This window comes from Anguilla anguilla, chromosome 15 (genome assembly GCF_013347855.1).
Source record: "Anguilla anguilla isolate fAngAng1 chromosome 15, fAngAng1.pri, whole genome shotgun sequence".
NCBI classification, from domain to species: domain Eukaryota; kingdom Metazoa; phylum Chordata; class Actinopteri; order Anguilliformes; family Anguillidae; genus Anguilla; species Anguilla anguilla.
In genome coordinates, this window is record NC_049215.1 from 9,338,623 (window position 1) to 9,361,122 (window position 22,500).

Genomic DNA, 22,500 nt, shown 5'->3' on the forward strand with positions numbered 1-22,500 from the left:
CAGGCAGACAAATGGGGTGAGAGTGGCTTGTTCTGTCCAATCAACTTACACTCTACAGTCTGTCCACTGGAGCACATTGTCCAATACAAACATATATCTGCAGCTTTCTGGTGGATTTTTCTGGAAGGTTGGTGAAATGACTGGGAGACCCACTTTGGAAAACGCAGAACCACCAGAGCACAGACGGTCTTAGGCTGTTATTGTAGATAGGGTCCTTTACTTTGTTTCTTTCACAGAACTTGAGTGGGCTGCAGAAGGCTAAAGCAAGATAACTGTGAGCTTTGAACCTTCAGCTGAAACTGACTCATGAAACAGAGGATCGGAAGAGTCTAAACCAGCTTTAGGATAAAACAGGGCAAGAGAATGATGATCACTCGCTCTCGCACACTCACTTGCTCAAGTAAATATTCACACATACACATATACACACACTCAAGGACAGTCACACAAGAATGTATGCACAAACATGCAAATACACACACATTCACCCACGTACAAACACACAAACACACACACAAACACACTCCCTCACTCACGCACACATGCAGTCCCTCTCTCTTTCTCTGTTGTCAAAGCCGTTTATGGTGGGGCTCATTAAATCCCGCTGGATCTGTCCATCATGCAAATTGGCTCCAGGTTTCCACCGTGAAATATTGCGAAAGCGTCAGATATGTGCTATCCTTGTCATCGCAAAAGGTTAACCGGAGTGCGATCATCGTTACGGCCGGACAGGGTTGCCGAAGGCGACCGTTTCCCTGCCGTCCCCGGGTCGTCAGGCATCGGAAGTACGCGCTCGATCAGCGCTGCGATTCCAGGGCACCGTACGACCTCCCCGCGACCCCACACGTCAAGCTCACCTGCCCCCCCTCCCCCCATCCCACAAACCACCCCCACCCCCACCCCCGCTCGGTTCAGGGAGGCCAGGGAAACCCTGCCTGTTCCCAACGCCGCTGACGTGTGAGCGGAGTTATGAGCTGCGTGCGGTGTGCAAACCGACAGGCCCCAAGGTCAAACCCAAGCGCGGTGCCTCGACGCAAGCTGAACACGACCATTGACCGCACACCACCACCCCCCCCCCCCCCCCCCCGTTAACATTTAATTGTGGCGTTATGTGCCTTGTTCCCCCCGCATGTACAACCTCACCTCTGCACCGATCCCTTCTGTGTAGTCAAGCCCAACTGAAACGGGCCGCATCGCCCGCGATCACTCTTGGTAATGTGACTACCCTTGAATGCAGCCCTTTAAAGTCCTCCTCTGCAGCACTGGCTGCGCTGTGCTAAATCTTCGCCCGCAGACGTCTGATCTGAAAGCTTTCCAATATCGCGCGCGCTTGTTACCCAGCTTTGACTCCCGTCTTTGATTCGAGTCTAAAATTGTTTTGATAAAACTGAATTTATGAAACAGTGGCAAGCATTTTATAAAACACATGGGATTCAGATTTAAGATGGTTTTTTCATTCACTCATGTGTTTGCTAGGCATTAGACATCTTTCTTTGTGTGAAGAACAAAACCTGTGTTCTTGTTAAAATACCTCTAATTAGTATAATAAGACCAGGCTTCTCAGCAGCATGTAAAACATTGAATATTATTTCCGCATATTAGCTGGTGGAAATAATTATGTCTTACATGACAATAAAGAGAAAATGTCACAATAATGCTGAAAACCTAAGCAAGTGGCTACTGAGCAAGCAAAGAAAAACACCCTGAAGCACTAACTGACATCAGTTTTACCTCACTGAGAAAGGGGAACATTCAATTCAAAGACTCGTGAGATTCTTTATATCCGGTATATAAACTTGGACAGGACAATTCATGGATACAGAATTGAACTGTCATGTTACCTTAAACTTATACTGTATAAATTTATTTACAAAATTAAAAATAAGTTAAAAAAAGTGAATCAGTGATGTATGGTTCCTCATGGCTCCTCTCTTGCATACGTGTTCAGAGGTCCCGGATCTTTCCGGAACTGCGCTAGGGTTAGCTTTTCCTCCGGCACTTCGTCTGTCGCCAGGACTCGCACGGCTGCCTTACGCCTCTGTGCCGCTCAGCCTGTCCGCCAGCTCTGGCTTCTGCTCGTTTTGAACGTGGCTGGACCATTGAGCTCGCGGGGAGCATGACGGAGCGGTGAGCTCACACTCTAAATTGGCCCTCCCAATCGCGTCCCGCGCAATTAAGCCGCTTTCGTTAAAGCCGCGCTCCGTTTCTCTCCTCCCGCCGGAACGCGGACCAGCTCCGCTTTCGCATTCCGCAGACGAGGTCGGCCGGCTCGTATCCGTCATGTGAACAATCTCGGCGGCATTTCGCTCCCGACGCAAATTTCCCTTCCAGCGCAGCCTGAGAGCCCGAGAGCCCGAGACGTCAGGCTTGGCCAATTAGGAGTGAGACACTGCCTGATGCGCGCGCGGCGGCCATTACCGCTGAGCACACAGCCCTTCAGAACAACGTCAGCGCTTTCTCTAAGTGCCAAACGGACCGAAGGTTATCATCGCCGGCGCACAAATTAGTGAAAAGCCGCATTTGCCTCACTGCTGAGATGCCGACAGTAAGGGCCTCGCGTGTTTGGGGTAATGGTGCAGTACAGTGGCAGTGCAGCGGCTAGGCAACTGGGCTTCACACACAGAGGCGGAGGGTTTAATTCCCAGCTGGGAATGCTGCTGACAGACCCTCGAGCCACATGCCTGAACATCAGAGCTGGCTCCAGGCATGAACAAGAATGAACCGGAGGAAACCAATCACAGACCGGGGGGCAGCTGGGGGTGGCAGAAGCAATTGCAAACAGGGAATGGGGGGTGGGTGGTGGGGGGTGGGGGGCGGGGGGTTTGTTGTCAGTAATCACAGATCGGGGAACCAGGGAACCTGAATATTGTGCGGCCCGTGGATGGCTATGCCCCTAGACAGCCGCATAGAGCGTGTGTGCCAACAGTCGGTTCTGTCCAACACAACCTGGATTGCTTCAGCAAAATACCCAGCTGTACAGAGAGAGGTAATTAGCGTCTGTAGACCGGCTAAGAGTGTCCGCTAAATACTGAAACGTAATGGAATGCTTGTGATCTAGCGATCAGGACAGAGGACAAAACCGGCATTAATCATATTTGTGCTTTGCAGTTACAAAAAAAAAAAAAAGATCTCTTGCCATACAAAAAGGAGCAAACAATGTGTGCGTGGTGAGTAAGTGTGCGGTCTATTTGCTACAGGGTGGCGCAATACTTGCCAGAAAACTGTGAGATAAGTGCTATTCACAGATGGATAATAAACAAACAAAAAACAAAAAACTTGTGCTTCAAAATTTGGCTTTAAATTCAAGAGGGTAATTAAAACGGTGAATAGCTGTGTTTTGGGACAAAAATCTATTTGCAGTTCACATTATATTACATCCTATTACTTTTCTACTTATATATATATATATATATATATATATTTACATTACAGAGGAACTCAGCTCAGGCATACAGGTTCTCATTAGTGTCCAGGCACGTTCCTGAAGGAGACATCCCTGAACTTAACTCGGGGCATATTGCTAAATTGTCCCTTATAATACCATAGAAGGAGGAGAAGCATTTAGCTGAATAGGAGATAGTTAAACCAGAGGCCTGTATTATGAAGCAGGGTTACATTACCCTGTACCCTGCGCAGAGTAAAACCCGGAATAGCTTTTTTCACTTGAGTTATCCAGCTAACTCAGTAATCCTGCTTTGTGATACATGCCCAAGGTGTCTAAAAGGCTAAACCAGACATATCATACATTGCACAAACATTTCTGGATAGTAAAAAAAAACAAAAAAACAAAAAAAAAACATCAAAAAATACAGGAAAATCTCTATACAAGATTTTTCTTACCACTGTGATCCTACAGTTGCTTTTGTTGTGGTTTAGGCCAGGGAATGCTATGAAGCATATTGTGACCCATTTTTATAAAATGCACTAAATTAATTGCGATTTGCTTTGACATGACTTGCCGGGAGATGAGGAAGACTGGGTCACAACATTTATATGAGTCCATTAAAATGTACGGAGACAATTTAGCACTGAACATTGTATTGTGTTTGAAGCATTGAGGCTTCTTATTTCATATTTTCCCTATTGCACCTCTGTAACAGAGATATCAGAAACAATTGTGCCAAAGTCTTGTTCATCATGTTTCTTCTAATTAGGAGAAAGACACCCCATTAGAAAGGAAGTAAACACAGTTTAAATATAGTGCCATCCTGCACACCCACTCACAGATATGCATAACTAATACAAATACTGAAAGTGAGTAAGAATAGAAACATATGCATGTTAATCTGAGTTCAATGACTAAAACAAATACATCACTGTCACCAACTATATCAACTCCATCTGAAATAATTATATATATATAATTTCACAAACAACAGTGAAAGTGATTCCATTCAGCAAATTCCTATTAATTTTGATAGATTTTTCTGAAAGTGAATGCTTTTTGCCACACCGTGCTCATTCACTGCCCTGGGAGTACGGCTTTTGTCTTTCCGTCAGTTTGTGTATGAGCTTGCGTCTAAAAACTCAGCACATCCTGAAAGATTTTGTTATAAGCGATTAAAGAAAGGTCTGTCACCTCTTTTTGCCCACAGATGGCAATTTTGCCTTTTTAAAGGAAGGGAAAGTGACCGCAGTTTTTATTATTAAAATAATGGATAACTTCAATAGAGTGTCCTTGTCATTACTGAAATTCAGCTATTCAGCGTCCTGATACAAGCAAGCAATAGCTTTGTAGTAAACTTTACCAACCATAAGGGCCTTATTTTTGCAAAATGTGCAGAAATTCTGAAAAAACAAGCTGTGCCCAGAGTTGCTATGCCACCCTTATTTCTGAGAGGACTTGAGCAGGGCTGGTGTGCTGGAGACTGGACCATTCATTTGGGAGTGTGGAGTAGAGGAGGTGTAGAGGCGTAGTAGTGAATGTGTATGGCACAGTAATGTTTTAAAGGCATACTATGCATAATTTTCAAAATATTATAAAATAATCATGCTGAGGCATATTAATGATGGACTGGCAATCTCTGTCTCTTATTTTCCTTGGTAGCGTCAGCTGAAGTTCGCCAAAGGGATGAAAAGCAATGCGGAGTTGGCTTGTATTATGTTGGATCTGTTTGTAACGTTATCTCTAGCTATTCAGCTAGTGTTGCCAAATGTTCAGTTTTTAACCGGAATGTCCGGTTTTCTAATAATCTGTACGTGTCCAGTTTGTGGTACAGAGTAATTGATGGGAGAAATATACCGGCAGTTTCTAATGAATTTGCATGTCAGTGACTAGGTCGCGTAGCCTACTCAGACTTATTTTCTTCATAAACAGAGGACCACAGCAAGGCTAAAAATCCTGCATAGTATGCCTTTAATGGTCTTAGCCACCTAAAAATATGTGCTAGCAATACCAGAATGATAGAAATGGGTTTGCTATATACTGGTACTACTATAGTAACAATGTTATTTATAAATCCATCACTGCAACATTTTCAATTGCAATATATGTTGTTTCTCTGTGTTTAGAGATGTATTTGCAAAAAAAAGAAAGTACAAATATTGTTAAGGAGTGATAGAAAATAACATCATACATATGAGACAATATTCTGAATCCCTCAGAGAATACTCTTGTTCCCATACAAGAGAAGGATTGATGATCCAATGTGAAAGACGTAGCTTGTATTTACTTAGCAAGAGGGAGGAAATTGATTCCACTAAATTAATAATTAGGGGTTCCAAACAGGAAAGGTTTAACACATATTACATGTGACAAAGATGGGTTTACTTGCATTCATTCTGTTTTTACTGTGAAATTTTCTTGGTTCTGTATCTATAAACAATTTTATGATGCCATTTTGTAACATATGGGGTGGCAAAACAAGCTTGGGGAGTCCTCACATTCTTTGTGTTTTGGAAATCCAAAGACGATAAACACATCACGATAAAGTCGATATGCTTGTCACAGCAAGAATACAGCAAACCAAATCCATAGTCATTTTCAGTCCCAGAAACTCAGAGAAACCTTGATGGATGATGGGGTTGAGGTCAGGGCTCTGTGCAGGCCAGTCAAGTTCTTCCATAGTGATCCCGACAAAACCATTTCTATATGGACCTTGCTGTTTGCCTGCCGACATTGTCATGCTGAAACCGAAAAGGGCCTTTTCCAAAACTGTTGCCACAACACAAAGTTGGAAGCACATAATCGTCTAGAACGTCACTGCAGTAAATGTTGCCTTCACTGGAACTAAGGGGCCTAACCCAAACCATGAAACACAGCCCCAGATCAAGGGGTGTCCAGATACTTTTGGTCATATAGTGCATATGGAATTTTACACCTCTAATAACTCATAATACCAATTGATTACCAAGTGTCCTTTTGAAGTCTCCAAATGGATTTTTTGGAAACGTGCCAAAACACGGCTCAGACAGAACTATTGTGTTTCTAAGCCCACCAGGCACAGCCACAAGCATCTGTTATCCACTCAAAAAAAATAACTGATAAAAAAAAAAAAAATTCTGCTTCCAGTAATATTTTGAGTAATTCTGAGTCTTGAAAAACAACCCTCCAAGGGTTGCTTTTCAGAAGGGACCAGGACTATGCCTGCAGCCAAAATGGTTCAAGAACAGGACACATAACATACCCCACTGGTATGTCATTTTCAGGCTTGTGTTAAAAAAGGAGAAGATGCATAGGGGCTTAAACCCCCTTTTTGAAGGGGGATTCTCCAGTGCATGAGCAACATCTCTCACTAGTCATTAGGAGAGGCCTTGTGGACAGAAAGCACCTAGGACTAACTGGAATCAATGTTGGGTACATTTCCATGACAGCACGTGTGAGCACAAAGGCTAATTACATAAAACCCACTGCATCACACATTGCATTCATCTCATAATTAATGTGTAAACCCGTATTGATTTGGAATCATATTAACAGGAGATAAAGCATCTCTAATCCTATTCCTGTGCAGTGTAACATCTGAAAAATGTAATCCTGCATTATCAGAGCCATAACTCACGCGATCAAACCGTTCCCGTCGATACGCCGGCAACTTTAATGAGCGAAAAGCTCGATAAATCAGACTAAGCACCCGTCGCGCAAAATACAGTCTGAACAAAAGCGCTCAGATCTCCGGCGAATGTAAATCGCCACGTATTCATCACGAAAGCAACCGTCCCCGTCAGCGCTGTTAATTGTGTTATGGGCCTGCCGCCGGAGCCGTTCCACACGCCGCGGTGCGCGACGCGAACGCGTCTGAGGCTCCGCGCCGCAAACGGCTTTATTTAGCGGTTACTTCATCAGCAGCCGACTCCTTTCCCCCTTCGCTCAGCGATCAATAGCCGGGACCCGAGCGGCCTCTCACCCATAACTGCCAGAGCCGTGGCTCGGGTCAGACTCCTCCTCATGGTCTCTATGGCCTCCAGGCTGCTGCCGTCCAGGCTGCATCTGTTGATCGTCCCATTTCCAGAGCTTATCCAGTACAGCTTGTTTTCCGCATAGTCTATCGACAGACCTGGAATGGGAAAAAAGCGTTGGTTATTTCCTCAGTCTGGGTACATTTCATGTTTTGTGATAAAAAATAAAAAAATAAAAAATAAATAAATAAAATAAAATATAAATATATATATATATATACACACACACATACATACATATATATATATATATATATATATATATATATATATATTTCCACATGTACAAGAACAAGTTTGGACTTCAACATACAGAAGAAATAAAAAAACAAAACACCCAACCTGCTTGATGGCCCACCCACCACTCTTTGACACTCATCACTTATAAACAGAACAAGATATTTCTGGTGCCATAAATTGTTATTTTGTTGAGAATTTTACTAGAGAAGAGGTTACTAATAGACTGGAAGCATATTCCAGTATACAGAATGTCTTAGCAGATGTTGAGATAGAGGATAAAAAAAGTACTGGATAAATTACTTAAATTCAAGACAAATGAGGCAGCAGGTCCTGATGGCATAAACCCAAGGGTACTCATAGAGTTAGGTAGCAGGTATTATTAGACAGTCTTTAGAAACTGGAGAAATACCTGAGGACCGAAAGCAAGGTAATATAATACCAATATATAAGAAAGGGTCCGTACTGATCCAGGAAACTACAGGCCTGTCAGTTTAACTTGCATCACATGTAAAATACTGGGCTCCACCATTTTTTGAAAATAATAACATCCTAAGGGATAGCTAGCATGGTTTTTGCAAGGGGAGGTCATGTCTGACAAAGCTTCTGGTATTCTTTGAAGAAACTACCATGTGTTTTGACTATAACAAAGCTTATGATATTGTATACTTAGATTTTCCAAAAGGCATTTGATAAAGTGCCACACGAGAGATGGACAGAGCCATGATTAAAATCTGTAAATGCTCCAAATCCAGACTGGAACTGGTTATGGGAATTTTACTTCCCCCATTGGGAAGTAAAATTGTATCGCCATCGAGGAGCAAGTTATAGAGAGATCACTTAGATGTCCTGAAGTTGGCCTGGTGGTCTGAGAATGACACAAATACAATCTCTGAGCTGAGACAGGGTAAGAGGGCATGCAATATAAAAATAAAAATCCACTGTTGACTAAGGCTTATGTCTGGATGGAAAAAAAGTGAATGCTCCCTCTAAGGGCATTTGTGCATTTGGAAAGAAGGCAATCAGGTTTGAGAAGCTCAGTGCGTAAGAGCCACACGTCCTCTTTCCTCTCGAGGGCTAAAACATGGCTGACCCGAGCTGACCGTCACAGCCCCGACCGTAAGAATAGCGCACAGGGCGTGATGAACGCAGAGACGGAAACCTCCCACAGGTCAGGCACGCGCGGTCTGTGCGGAACGTGTTTTTGCTGAACCGTTTGAACTGTTTTGCAGGCTCCCGAAAATACCCTGAAACCTTCTCCCAGATAAAAAAGTGCTTTTCCCTGATGCCACAGAAAACCTCCGGCAGATAAATCACTGGCCGACGCGCTCTGTCATACCCCGCCCTGCTCCCCCGGCTCGCCCTCGCTGAGCGTCTGCTCCCATCTCGATTTAATCTTCGCTTCTCCTGACTTCAAACTAAGTTTGGCAAACGCAGCGGATGAGTTTACCATTTTTTTGCATTTGCGTCTTTCTCTGCACACGGAGGCCGCCAGTTCTACTTTTACACAGCCGTGTCGGGAAGCACCGGTGAAGAGCTGGAGCCCCTCGGCATCGGCCAGCCACCTGGGGCGGTGCCACTTTTTTAAAAAGGGGGGGCAATGTAGTAAAATAGGTAAGGAACAGGCCTTGTAGCCTAAAAGGTCACAGGTTCAATTCCCGGACAGGACACTGCCATTGTACCGTTGAGCAAGATACACAAAACCTGCATTGCTTCAGTATATATCCAGCTGTATAAATGGATGCTATGTAAAAGTTAAGTCATGTAAGTCGCTCCGGATAAGAGCACCTGCTAAATGCCTGTACTGTTAATGAATTAATTTAATTAATTTAATTTATTTACTTTTCATGCAAAACATATCCAATTGTAGCCATAAATATCTGTAGATGATGCCAATAATATTACAATTTAAAAATATATATATATATTATTATTATTCTTATTAAGAAGATGAGTAAGACGAGATGGCTATACCTCTACTTATTGTTTTAGCTAACAGTGACCTTTAAGCGATCTAAAGAGCACTCCACGATGATCCTGCGTGAATGTGAGTGGATGTGCGCGGGTACGAGCGGCAGCTCGGCGCACAGCTCGGCGCGATTGCTCCAGAGATGGTTCCGGATAACTCTGATCTCCGGTCCGATCCCCCGAGAGCCGGGTTTGTTTACGGCGGTGTCGCGCCGCCAAAGGTCACGGTCGTCCGCGAGCATAATTCATTTTCACGACTCCCCGGCCCGCGCTACAATTACAAATGCTGCTATTTAAATTTCGGTCCTTTTTCCCCGATCGCTTGCGAAACGCGTTCGGAAGATTTGTGGCGTAAACAACGGTCCGTCTGAAGAATAGGGTCGGTGTGGAGCGGCGGTCATGGTCTCAGGACGCACGATGGGGACCGAACTGAAACGGAAATAAATGTTGTGTCTTTATGTTGTAGCTTATGGTGCCTCCTAGTTTGATTTGGCATAGGTCAGAGTAATGTTTACTGTGTGAACTGGACTTAATGTGTTCATGGCTATGAATAGCTGTTACATAATGAGTATTGTGCCTTATCGGACCTGTGTTTTGTAGTTGTTCCAATGACCTTTGGTATGCACTTATTGTATGTCGCATAGGATAAAAGCATCTCCCAAATGAATGCAATGTAATGAAATGGAAATAAATGTGAGGGGTTTTGGAGGGAAGCCCGTAGTGTTTAGATGCAGTAGCCCGCCCTAGCTTCTTATCCTGCTCTCGTGTTAGCGCAGGGCAGCCAGGTCCTTTGTCGCTGACAACCTCGCCATCCAGCGGCATCAGATAGCGCGTTGTGTAACGCGGCCTTTCAGAGCGTTAGCGGAGGGTTGTTCAGTTCTGGAGGACAGTGGCGAGAGTCCAGCGGTAACACGTGTAGTTCATGGCCAGGGCAGTCGGCTGTTTTTGTCATTTTCCCCTCGTCTCCTTGCTTGAGGGGACAACAAAGCCGCTGGTGGCGGTAACGGGGTAAGGTCCTGAGTTCACGCCACGTGAGCATGTGAGTCGTATGACACAGCCTTTCTCTGTGTGCCCAGCTGGGGGGGGGCGAGGGTGGAGGAGGGTACGAAAAAGAAAGGGAACATCTGCTGACACCCTGCAAGGGGGATTAACAGCGACTGTGCCCACGGACGGCGGGGGTTTGTGAACAAGGCGCTACGCCACTGAGAGAGACTTCAAGAGGCAGCGTCATGGGACTCTGGCAAAGGATGAACTGCGTTTTGTTTACTTTCATTTCATTTTATTCATTCTGTTCAAGCAGGAAGTGCCATCTCTTTAAATGAAACGTTCTAGTAAAATCCATTTTAGAAGAACAAACTGGCCAATAGTTCAAATACAGAGTCTGTGAATTGCATACATAAAATGAGACATTGCAGATATGAGAAAAACAATGAACACCATTCACACACATCCTGAAACACTTTCTGAAGGCCCTGATTTGGAGTCGTCCAGTGCAATGAAGCTCTGGATTTAAAGGGGGATCTAGAGCTCGTAGCAGAACGATGGCACAAGAGAGGCCAGAGTTTTAACCCTGCGTGACTCTCACTAACGTATGAGGACAGATTTGAGCTCAGTCATGTGACTCTCACTTACTTCTTCCTACTCCTTTTTGGACATGTAATATTTATTTATTTTGTTTATGGAGAATTTGCTTTACATGTGTACTATTAATTTTATCGGTCATTCTTTTTTTGTATGTGTTTGTTTTCTTACTTATTAATTGTGACACATTCGAAATAAATCAATTCAATTCAATTTAATTCAAAACGTATGAGGGCAGATGTGAGCACAGTCATGTGACTCTCACTAACGTACAAGGACAGATTTGAGCACAGTCATGTGACTCTCACTGACGTATAAGGACAGATTTGAGCACAGTCATGTGACTCTCACGACCGTATAAGGACAGATTTGAACGCAGTCATGTGACTCTCATGAACGTATAAGGACAGATTTGAGCAGTCATGTGACTCTCACTAACGTATAAGGACAGATTTGAACGCAGTCATGTGACTCTCACGACCGTATAAGGACAGATTTGAACGCAGTCATGTGACTCTCACTAACATATAAGGACAGATTTGAACGCAGTCATGTGACTCTCACTAACATATAAGGACAGATTTGAGCACAGTCATATGATTCTCACTAACGTATGAGGGCAGATCTGAGCACAGTCATGTGACTCTCACTAACATATGAGGACAGATTTGAGCACAGTCATGTGATTCTCACTAGCGTATGAGGGCAGATCTGAGTACAGTCATGTCACTCTCACTAACGTATGAGGACAGGTGTGAGCTCAGTCATGTGACTCTTACCTACGGGGTCTCTCTGGTTCTGCTGCAGAATCTTGCTGTTGCTTCCGTCCATGTTGGCTGTGTTTATCGTGTTGCCGTCAGTCCAGTATATTTTCCTTAAAGAAATGATAAAAGCAATACAATAAATTAAAGCTACATTAATTTTAGACCCGACTGAGACCTTGGAAAAAAATATAAACAGAACCTCATTCTTCACTGGAGAGACAGTATTGTATGGCATATGTACACAAGAAATATCAAATGAAATGCAGGCATCACTGTTATTTAGAGTATGTGCAGCCTCATATGCAGCGTCTGTGTCGTTATGGTTATACATAAATATTACGGAGTAATGCTGAAGGTGCAAAATTATTACTTAATGAATGAAAGAACTTTCCTAGGGACTGTCATTAGCCGGTAAACAAAATCATTCATGTCGCCCTGCCCTGTGAATGCATTATCACATCAAACACAAAGGCTGGTGACTGGTGACCTTCATGAACTTATCCAAATTACTTTCAGATACAACAGGTAATAATAATAATAATAATAATAGTAAACAGTAGCACAATGAATCTTCTGGCATAAAAGAGAAGGGTAGAAATATGGTGCATTTTAAATGGTCTTATATAAGGACTTATTAAAAAGTACTACATGTTTATAAATTTCCAATTTCTGATAACAACTCAACCTTTTAACATGCTTGAAAAGTAGCATGAATTTAGCTGGGAATACGAGGAATAACACTTTGAATGTGTGTAATTATGTAAATTTCCTCCGATATAATGTATGCAACATGATGCAATAAAGCAGCAATGTACTGCATTCTGTGCTTTAATATACACTCACATACCACATGCATATTTGTTCACATAAATAAATAGATGCCTTACATACAGCATTACTTGTTGCATGTTTTTTTGGGGGGGGGCTTTTTTTCAGCTTTATTAGACAGGATAGTGTAGAGAGACAGGAAGAGCTAGGAGGAGAGAGAGAGGGAGAGACATGCGACAAGGGTCGGCGGTCGGACTCGAACCGCCAACGTTGCGGCTCGCAATGAGCATGTGGAAAGCGCTGTATGGGATACCCCACTGGAAGCCCCTACTTGTTGCATGTTAATGTCATTTCTCCTACTTACCCCTTGACTGGGTGTAGGACCAGACACTTGGGCTTATCGATGCCGTGAATGATGGAGGTTTTCAGAGACCCGTCCAGCCGGGCCACGCTTATCTGGGTCTCATCACTCTCCGAGCTCAGCCAGTACATGTTCCGGGACAGCCAGTCTATGGCCAGCCCACGGACATTCAGTATATCTGAAATATATACAAGAACATGTGTGTCTCACCCAAATAATATACATATAAATGTAAACATACACACACACACACACACACACACACACACACACACACACACGCACATGTACACACACACAAACATGCGCAGGCACACACACACACACACACACACTCATTCTCTCTCTCTAACACACACACACACACACACACACACGCACACATGCAAACATACACACACACGCACACACACAATAAACAAGCAAGTAATCTGGAAGGTTTTGTGTGCAAAACCATTTCTGGAGAGCCCTAAAATTTGATCAGACCACTATACTAAACAAGAACTATGCTAAACAAGAACAAGAACTGTGTACTACTCTTACTGTGCAATGCAGGTTTTTACAAGTAATTAATTCCATTTCAATTCATATCATACACAATGAGATGTCGCTAATTCGTCAAAGTACTTTTCCTGACATTACAGAATAGCAAGGAACAGTTTCAGTACAAACTCAGGGACAGATTTAAACTTCTAAAAAAATCAGCTAGGTGTTCAGACTTTTGCTCAGATCCTACAAAGATGCTTATCTAGGTTTGGGTGAGGGGAGAGCAGGAAACCCCCATGAGGTCCATCCATTAAATTCAGCTAGCATGGGAAGCCATTTTTAATGCCTTATCACTGTGCGTCAGGCTCATGGTGGCGTTAGTGTCCCAGAGCGATGCAGACGTGCCTTCCATCCTTCACAAAGCCTGCAGAAACTCTCGGGCCTTTTAGGAATGCGAACGGAGGATCAACGCCATACTATTTCAACACATCGTGCCACAAGTTTACGTGGGAAGATCGGAGGCGCGTCCTTGGAAACGGCCGCGTTTAAAAAAAAAAATCGAAAGCGGCGTTACCTCCAGAGACGACCGTTTCCATGGCGGTCCCGTTTATGAAGCCCCGCTTTATGGTTTGGGTCTTCACGTCGGTCCAGTAAATCCTCTCCTCCAGCGCGTCGTAATCCACCACCGACACGTTGTCGATATCCGGGACGGTCAGGGCCGTTATGATGTTGAGGTACGGGTTGTCGATATCCACCCCGCGAATTTCCGAACGCCGAGCGTACAGGAGGAACCTCTTCAGCGCTGCAGCAAACGAAGCGTAAATTCATCTTATATCCGAGACACGAACGTGAAGCATGAGTGATAATTATGGTTTAAGCGTCCGCGGGATTATTACCGTCCAAGGACAGCCGAGCATTTTGTAAACACCCCGCGGTAAGTCCGTGCATTAATTACACCGCGTAAACATAATTTAAAATGAGTGACAGGCAATTGAACACGGCTGACTATTTTACGTGCGAGATGGACACGTAATGACGATATTAATCACGCATGTCAGAAGGGGGGGGAGGCAAAGGGGGCACATGATAAATTTAAACGCCAGTCAGAAATGTGCTTTAAAAAGCACAACACTAAGAGCAAACTCTACTGCAAACTCCATTATACGCGCTTATGATGAGACTGGTGTCCACCAAAGGACCGTTTCCTCACAACATAATGTTTTTAATGTTGATTCCAGGAAAACAAAATGGAAACAGAAACTAGAAATGATTCCCAACATCGTAAAAACGTCAGAGATTTTGGAACTCAGAAAATAACGTTCTTCACAGGAGAGCAAACTGTAGTACAATAAAATAATATCTCTAACGAGACAAGATAAGCAGCATCTATTTGTTTCGTGTGGTTACTCTTTCATAATCAATAGGAGAAAAAGTAGCACAAGTAATAAATATTAATTTGAAAAAGCAAAGCACAGAGTATATACTGTCCTCTACAGACTTTCCTTTCCAGATAAAAAAAAAAGTTCTTATTTTGTGATTAACACTCTGACACTGACTGATTAGGTAGTACTCCAGGGTGAACATCACAGGTAGCCCTGGATTTTAAAGTCACCTCTATGGGTAACTTTCCCCTACTGTCCCTTATCTGAGTATAAATAAAAAAATAACATGGCATTTTGACTATGACAGGGTGCTTGTGATGCATGAAAAAGCGTCCTCAAACAGAGGATAAACTGAAGTACCATCTTGCTAGCCCACGCAATAAATACATTATTATTTCACAGGGAACAGACATCACTGTATTAACACGTCCATGTGAAATACGGCCCACTGGAGCGGCAGCCCAGCACCATGAACAGTTATGTTGACCTTCCCTTAAGGAATCTATTAGCAGGGTGACTGACACTGAGAATAGCATTGAGAGAGAGCAGTCCCTGCATTCTCTGCAGGCTCCCCGGAATAACAACGCCAAACCGCCGTTTGAATCACAGCTGAATTCCGCGTCGCATTCCGCCTCAACGGAAATTCGGCTTTCACACGCGCCGGAGAATTCACAAGCAGGAGAGTAACGGCCGTTTCATTCGAATTCTCGATGGACATATGACCATACCCACATGGTCACGTGATATCACATTTGCTGTTCAAAAATGTATAAGAGGAATAATATGATTTGAGGCATTGGGACGGATTTAACATGAATTGGTTAATGTTCACTAGAATTGATATGTTAATAGTAACTAATAAACACAGTAGTTAAATGGTAGTGTTTCACAAACACAGTGTGCTGAGTTGATTAAAGAACTTAATTACAGGTAAAGGAAAGCTGTAGTGTGGAGGCTGTAGGAAAGGGCTGATACTCACTGGAGCAGGACCTGTTGTTGGGGCTCAGCTTCATCAGGTAAGGGCAGGAGCAGGTTGCCGTTCGGTTGTAGTTAATCAGACACAGGTGTGAGCACGGGCCCCTCCCCTCGTTTGCTTCACAAGGGTTTGCAGCTGCGGGAATGAAATGTTTATGACAGACTTACCAAGAAACCCCCAAAAACAACGAGTACACACGTTCACACACACCCCCAACCCCCCCCCCCCCCCCCCAAAAAAAAAAAACAACAGCATGCACACACAAATTATTCTATTAGTCTCAATAAAAAAAGGCAATATTTTTATAAAAATAATTTCACTGTCTTTGTGTACTTGAACAAATCTAGCTGGTCATGCCTCAGTTGATATCAGTGGGAAATGCTTCTATACTATATATAAATAGCTTTGTTATCTTTCTGCTTAGTGAGTACAGATTAAACCACAGAGAGCAATTCTGCAGGAAAACCACTGGATTACTCACGTTTTCTCACGTCACGGTTTCTTATCAAAAGTATATCAGCCCTTGTCACTAAAATAAGTGTTATTGCTTCTGCCTCCTGTTCATTAAAAAAAGATCAGAGCAGTCAGCTTCCGTGATTTCATACGATTCTTCTGACTGCGGCTAAATCATTACAAGAGCAGGAGAGTAGCTTTAAGACCGTGTTTATGATTCTCGTATAAGCCACAGTACATCTTAGGAGTTAGAAATAAATCTGCTACAAGATCACCAGTAAAAAAAGAGAGTATTTCCCACAAAGGGGAATTCAATAATGAATCCATTATTTAATTTATATTTACCCCTGAAAACAGGCCAGACTTCCCACTCCCTACTCAGAACTAATTTGTCAAACAGGAAGAGCGGGCCTGCGACAAACCGGCCAATCAGGGTCAAACTAACGCCAAGGACTTTTATTGTGCCCGTTTCCCCCCCCCCCACCCTCCGTTTTCTTCCCTTCTTCTACCCGTCATCTGCAGTCCCTGCGGAGCGCAAACCTGGAGGCCCAGTTCCTGTTAGCACGCCTGCGCTCTCCCCACCACACATAACGTGTTTACAACCAGAGCCCCGGCCAGGGGGCCCGGGCACGCGTCCAACCCGCCGTTTCCCCTCCGTTAGGCCGCCAAACAGGAAGCGCGGGCGGCCATTTGGCCCTCGGCCTCCTCCGCCAAACACCGCTCTCCATCACGGACGCGCGGGGGCCAAACTGGGGGACGGCATCCGGACGCTAGGCGACAGGCCACAGTTGGTTAGCCTGGACTCGGCTTAACAATCCTTTTCCCACAGGGCTCTTTAAACTGGATTAGACGCGCTCACTGGCGTCCGTGACAACCGCGGCTCGATCCGCGCACGCTTATCTATGCAGAACAGTCACAAAGCTGTTTAATTCATTATTTATTTTTCTTAAAGTAAATTGGAATACGTTACATTAGTGTAAGTAAAAGGATGGAGCCATTAATTTGTGAGCAGCTGGACCAAGCAATAACTTGTGTCCACCGGGACAGCGTTCAGAGAATACGAGCTCCTATTTTTGGGTAAAATAAATGGGCCTGGCTGAAGATGCTATGGGACTTAATAACTTAAATACAGCCAAATCACAAGGCTTCAAAATAAAATACAAAACAAGCACTCGAGTCAGATCCAATAAGTGCAAGCAGTAGGGTTTGAATGCCACCTATTTTTTAATCAATATAACACAGACAGTAATGACTAAATGACTCAAGAGTGTAGTATGAGAACAGTCAGGCCTGTAAAAAACCCATAATTAACAATTACAACAACACTTCATCACAGAGCAATTACCTTGGAAGTTACCTTATTTATTTATTAACGTATTTCTTTCTTTATTTATTTTACAAACACAGTTTGACGAGTTCAGTAATCACCAAAACCTTTTGTGCAGTTGAATTTATTTGAGGATCAAAGTTTAGGGAAATTGTTAAAAATGATGCTGACATTGAGGGCCTAAGGATTTCCTTATTTTGTATTTTCATCATTTGAAGTTTTGAGTGCTTCAGATTCAGTTATTGAATGCTGAATGTGCAGTGAGTTCATGGGCTCTATTTCCCAAAGTCAATGTCACACGGTGCATGTGCACAGCCAATGACGCGGCGTGGAGCACACCGGGCGTAGCTTGTGCTCGTTGGATATTTTTGGGACCAGAGACGAGGAACGCACAGCGTAATGTGCGTGGCACGCCTGGAAACTGGGCGGGGTCATACTGAATTATCAGTGGGCGTGGTGCAGCTGCATCTATTAATAACCAATCAAATGGCCTCTTTTCATTCATTTCGTGTCATGCGCACTCGAGTCGTGTGCATTGTGCAGGGCGTGCTGACAATTTCCGTAGTCCACCGCTGCCATGGGCGAGGAGGATAAGGATTTACTAATCAGGTGCTTATCACAAGATGCTCTTTTGTGGGAGATGCAGATTTGGCCTGTCACTTTTTAAAAAAAAACTTGTGTTCGAATGAATCTCATAAGAAAGATTTGTCCTTATTTGTTCTAATTTTCTTCTGTCAGAATTAGAACATTGCCTAAACGTTTATAATGGGTCAGTTTTAATTTCCCATTAAATGTGTAGCTAAATAGCTTAAATGCTCTTTAACTAATACATAATGACAATAGTATATTGAAGTTTAAGTAAACAAAATAAAAGGAAGTCACTCAGTGTTGCTCAAATGAAAGAAAGAAAAAATTATAACACGAGTCCATCATTAATTTACAACAATGGCATGGCTTAACTGAACTGAGCAGGACTGGATGAGTGGTGGTTTCATCATGTTTTAACATTACAGGCATTTAGCAGACTCTTTTATCCAGAGGGACTTACACAACCTTTTATATAGCATTTACATTGCATCCATTTATACAGCTGAATATACCTGTACACTGAAACAATGCAGGTTAAGTACCTTGCTCAAGGGTACAACGGCAGTATCCAACTGAACCTATTACCTTTAGGTTACGAACCTGTTTTCTTACCCATTATACTACTCTGTCATCCCATAAGTGCTTTAAATACATTTATTTCAGTTAGCCTATTTATCCCCTGGTTCCAAATCAGCACAGGTTTGACCTGAAACATGACAAAACCACAACTGATCCAATCCCGTATACGTACCTTCTTTTTAGCAATAAATGAAAGAAAAACATGACCTTCCTTTGGTTGCAGGTTTAAACATCCATGCACAATATGCTCTTTAGAACCAACAGTGATTTGTCCCATAAATATGCAGATATTAACGATTTATGCAGTTATTTTTCGTAACCTCTGTTCTAAGTGTCCCGCACACACTTTGCAGTTGTAACACGGGACTACGTTAACATTTGTTCAAATTGTACATGAACCATTTGTGACCACCTCAAGCTTAATATGACTTATTGTTGCAGACAAGTGTACACTCTTTGTAGTGTAATTTCACAGCTCTTGATTGCATTGAGTAATTCATTAAAAAGTGAAAATTTCCACAGTTCTGCCAGTTCTTCCCTATATATCTGGTGATGACTCTCTGTGACCATCAGTAATTAGAAAAGTATACATGCCAAAAATCTTTTTCTTCACATGAATATTATTTTATGTATAAAAATGCTGGCAATACACGTTCAAGCTGATCTTAAAATTTCCACCAGTAAGATATGTTAGGCTGCTCAATTATGTTGGTATGAACAAATGCATATTGGAATATGCAATAATTATTATTTGTTACTTGTTTCACTCAAATGCTAATTATATCTACGTTTTTGTTTTATGTTGATATTACATTTATTATGCCAGAAAGCAAGATAGTTCCAAATGCTGCATTAATTATCAAACTCTGTTTATTAAAGCAGTCTATCCATAATTGGTGCCAGTACTGTCGCTATCATTTTAACTACAGTCAATTAAAATTAAAAGATTGTTGCATTTATAGTCATTCTGCTCATTGCAGACGGGTGTAAAAAAAAAGAAAACAGAAAAACAGAACACAGGACCACAATTCAGTATAAGAACAGCCATAACCAATTAAAATAGAAATAAATACAGGAACTAAAATGATTAAAAAAAAGAAATGAAACAATTAATAATAAATTCAAAGTTTGCAGTTGTTTTTCCTTTTGGGATTTATATCAAAGTCAAACTGGGAAGCACATTATCGACAAAAACTGTTGATTGCCTCTTGAATAGACTGAGAAACATGCGTTCAGAAATCGCCGAAATTAGCAATCCACTGGACGATGGCCTGTGCCATACGCCTTAGACGTGATCTGAGCAGGCGAGAGGCGAAGGGTGCAAATGACAGACCGGGCTGACCCAGAAATTATGATGAGGGACCATAATTTCACTGCTCTATGCGAGACTGACTGACACACCCTCAGCAGTGGCTCCCCTCCCACTTTGGTGCACGGCGAGTCAAAAAATTACCAAACCGCTCAGGCACGTTGAAATATATGGAGAAAATACCATTTTCCAGTGCGCAACAGGCTATGGGCTGGCCAGAAAATAGAGCCCCAAGACAGAATAAAAAAAAAAACAGGACCGGCATCGTTCTTCTTAGCATAAGCACACAAAGGCACGATGATTCAAACAGGAATCACGGACACATAGAAAAGTTAAACGGTCTATATTTCACTTGCACATACACGACAGAGTTCAACTGGCAATCAACCACCTGACAGGACAACTAGCATGGCGAAGCAGTCAACCAGTGCAGTTCGTAACCGGAGTCTGCTTATTAATGTTATGCACGGCACCAAATTCACCTACTGTAAAGTTTGAGAAGAAAAATCGGGACAAAAAAAAAAAACCGTGAATAATTTGAAGCCATTTTAACAACTTGGGATACAGCCGGGAAACATGGCGTCCAAGTTCATGCCTGTACGCAGTGACCATGAGAAAATCGTGGGCGGGTCCAAGTCTTTCATGCCACGTCCCCCGGGGAGGAAATTTGTTTTTCTTGGACGTCTCGCACGGTGTAAACAAACAGCGGGTGTGCGATTGCCGTAGCTGGCCATGAACAGCCTGTGAGGCTTGGAACTCTTCCCACGCTGCCAGGGAAACAAAGCGAAACGGCACGGATCGATAAGGGCGCACAGCAACACACTCAAGCTCCCGTTGTTCCCGTTGGCCGTTTTTAAAGTGTGCTGGGGGTGTAAATGCTTATGTGAATGTATAACTGCTTTATGGAATAAGCTGATCTGTGTGTCATTAATGTGGCTTTGACTGTTCTGTAGTGTAACAAAAATACATGAAAACCGATTAGAACCCTATCATTTCAAATGAAGCTGTTTGTTGAACACTGCAGAAATGTTTCACAAAATATAGCACCTACGAGTTGGAAAATTAAATGTAGTGGAGCGTGGTCATCAACAATCAGATACTACACACTGTAGTACCAGAGTCAGTCACCACACACTGTAGTACCACAGAGTCAGTCACCACACACTGTAGTACCAGAGTCAGCCACCACAGACTGTAGAACCACACAGTCAGTCACCACACACTGTAGTACCAGAGTCAGTCACCACACACTGTAATACCACATAGTCAGTCACCACACACTGTAGTACCACAGAGTCAGTCACTACACACTGTAGTACCACAGAGTCAGTCACTACACACTGTAGTACCAGAGTCAGTCACTACACACTGCAGTACCACAGAGTCAGCCACCACACACTGTAGTACCAGAGTCAGTCACTACACACTGTAGTACCAAATACAATTAACTTAAACGTTCTGTTGCGCTCCATTGCATTGCTTTCTTGCAATGCGCAAGATGATTCTTAAATACCGACAGTGCATTTAAATGAACTCACTGCAACTGAGCATAACCAGTTTCATATCCCACTAAATTGAAAACATGTGGCGATGCCGAATTTTACGGCCCTGGTGGTAATTTGCCGCATGCTTAGTAAATAAAGCCCTTAATCTGCAGGCTGAGAACAAGAGTCCAAATAGCGTACCCCCACTAGAGATTTAAAATTCCACCCAGAATCACCTTCAAAAATGATTAAGGAAAAATAACAAAATAGTGTCCTGATGGACGGATTTGTAATCCTGCTGGGAACACACTACCAGGTCGGGGTCACTATACAACATGCAGAGGGGCAAAACCAGAGTCGAGGTCGAATTGAACGAACAGAGTCAAACACACAAAATCCACTAAGGCAAACAAACCAGAAGGACTAAGAAGAATCGGAGTCGAACAGAACAAGTCAATGGTCAAACACAAAATCCAATCAGAAAACAAACAAGGAGGAACAAAATCGAACAAAATAAGGTCAAACAACACGCAAAGTCAAACAAAGTAATCACTATCTACAAGTAACGATCACAAATTTCAAAGAGCTAGTCTCCACTGATGAATAGCAAATTTTCAAACCAACTAACCGGAGGTGATTTGATGATGAACCAGAATACAACATTGCATTAAAAATATATTATTCGTTACATGTCTGATGCAAGACTCATCGCTTTACATTCTGGATGCAACAATAGCAAGCTTCCTGTCTCGCTATGCTCCGCGCTGTACCACCGGCACACAGAAAGACACAGGCTGTGAGAGAAACTGGCAACCACCCACGGGGTGGAGTTTCACTCA

General features: G+C 43.0%; 1 protein-coding gene across 4 annotated transcripts in view; it reads right to left on the minus strand.

Moving 5' to 3' along the window:
* The window catches only part of LOC118214493 (low-density lipoprotein receptor-related protein 1B-like), a 457,936-nt gene that overhangs the window by 170,695 nt on the left and 264,741 nt on the right, over positions 1-22,500 (minus strand). For all 4 annotated transcript variants that reach the window (XR_004762629.1, XM_035394488.1, XM_035394487.1 and 1 more), the window contains 5 exons: positions 15,925-16,056; positions 14,138-14,365; positions 13,081-13,255; positions 11,964-12,058; positions 7,347-7,496 (listed from right to left, as the gene is read on the minus strand). Coding sequence is in view for 3 of the 4 variants with exons in the window: in XM_035394488.1 (XP_035250379.1) it covers positions 7,347-7,496; positions 11,964-12,058; positions 13,081-13,255; positions 14,138-14,365; positions 15,925-16,056 (780 nt within the window). In the remaining variant the exon portion in view is untranslated. The remainder of the gene's footprint in view (positions 1-7,346; positions 7,497-11,963; positions 12,059-13,080; positions 13,256-14,137; positions 14,366-15,924; positions 16,057-22,500) is intronic.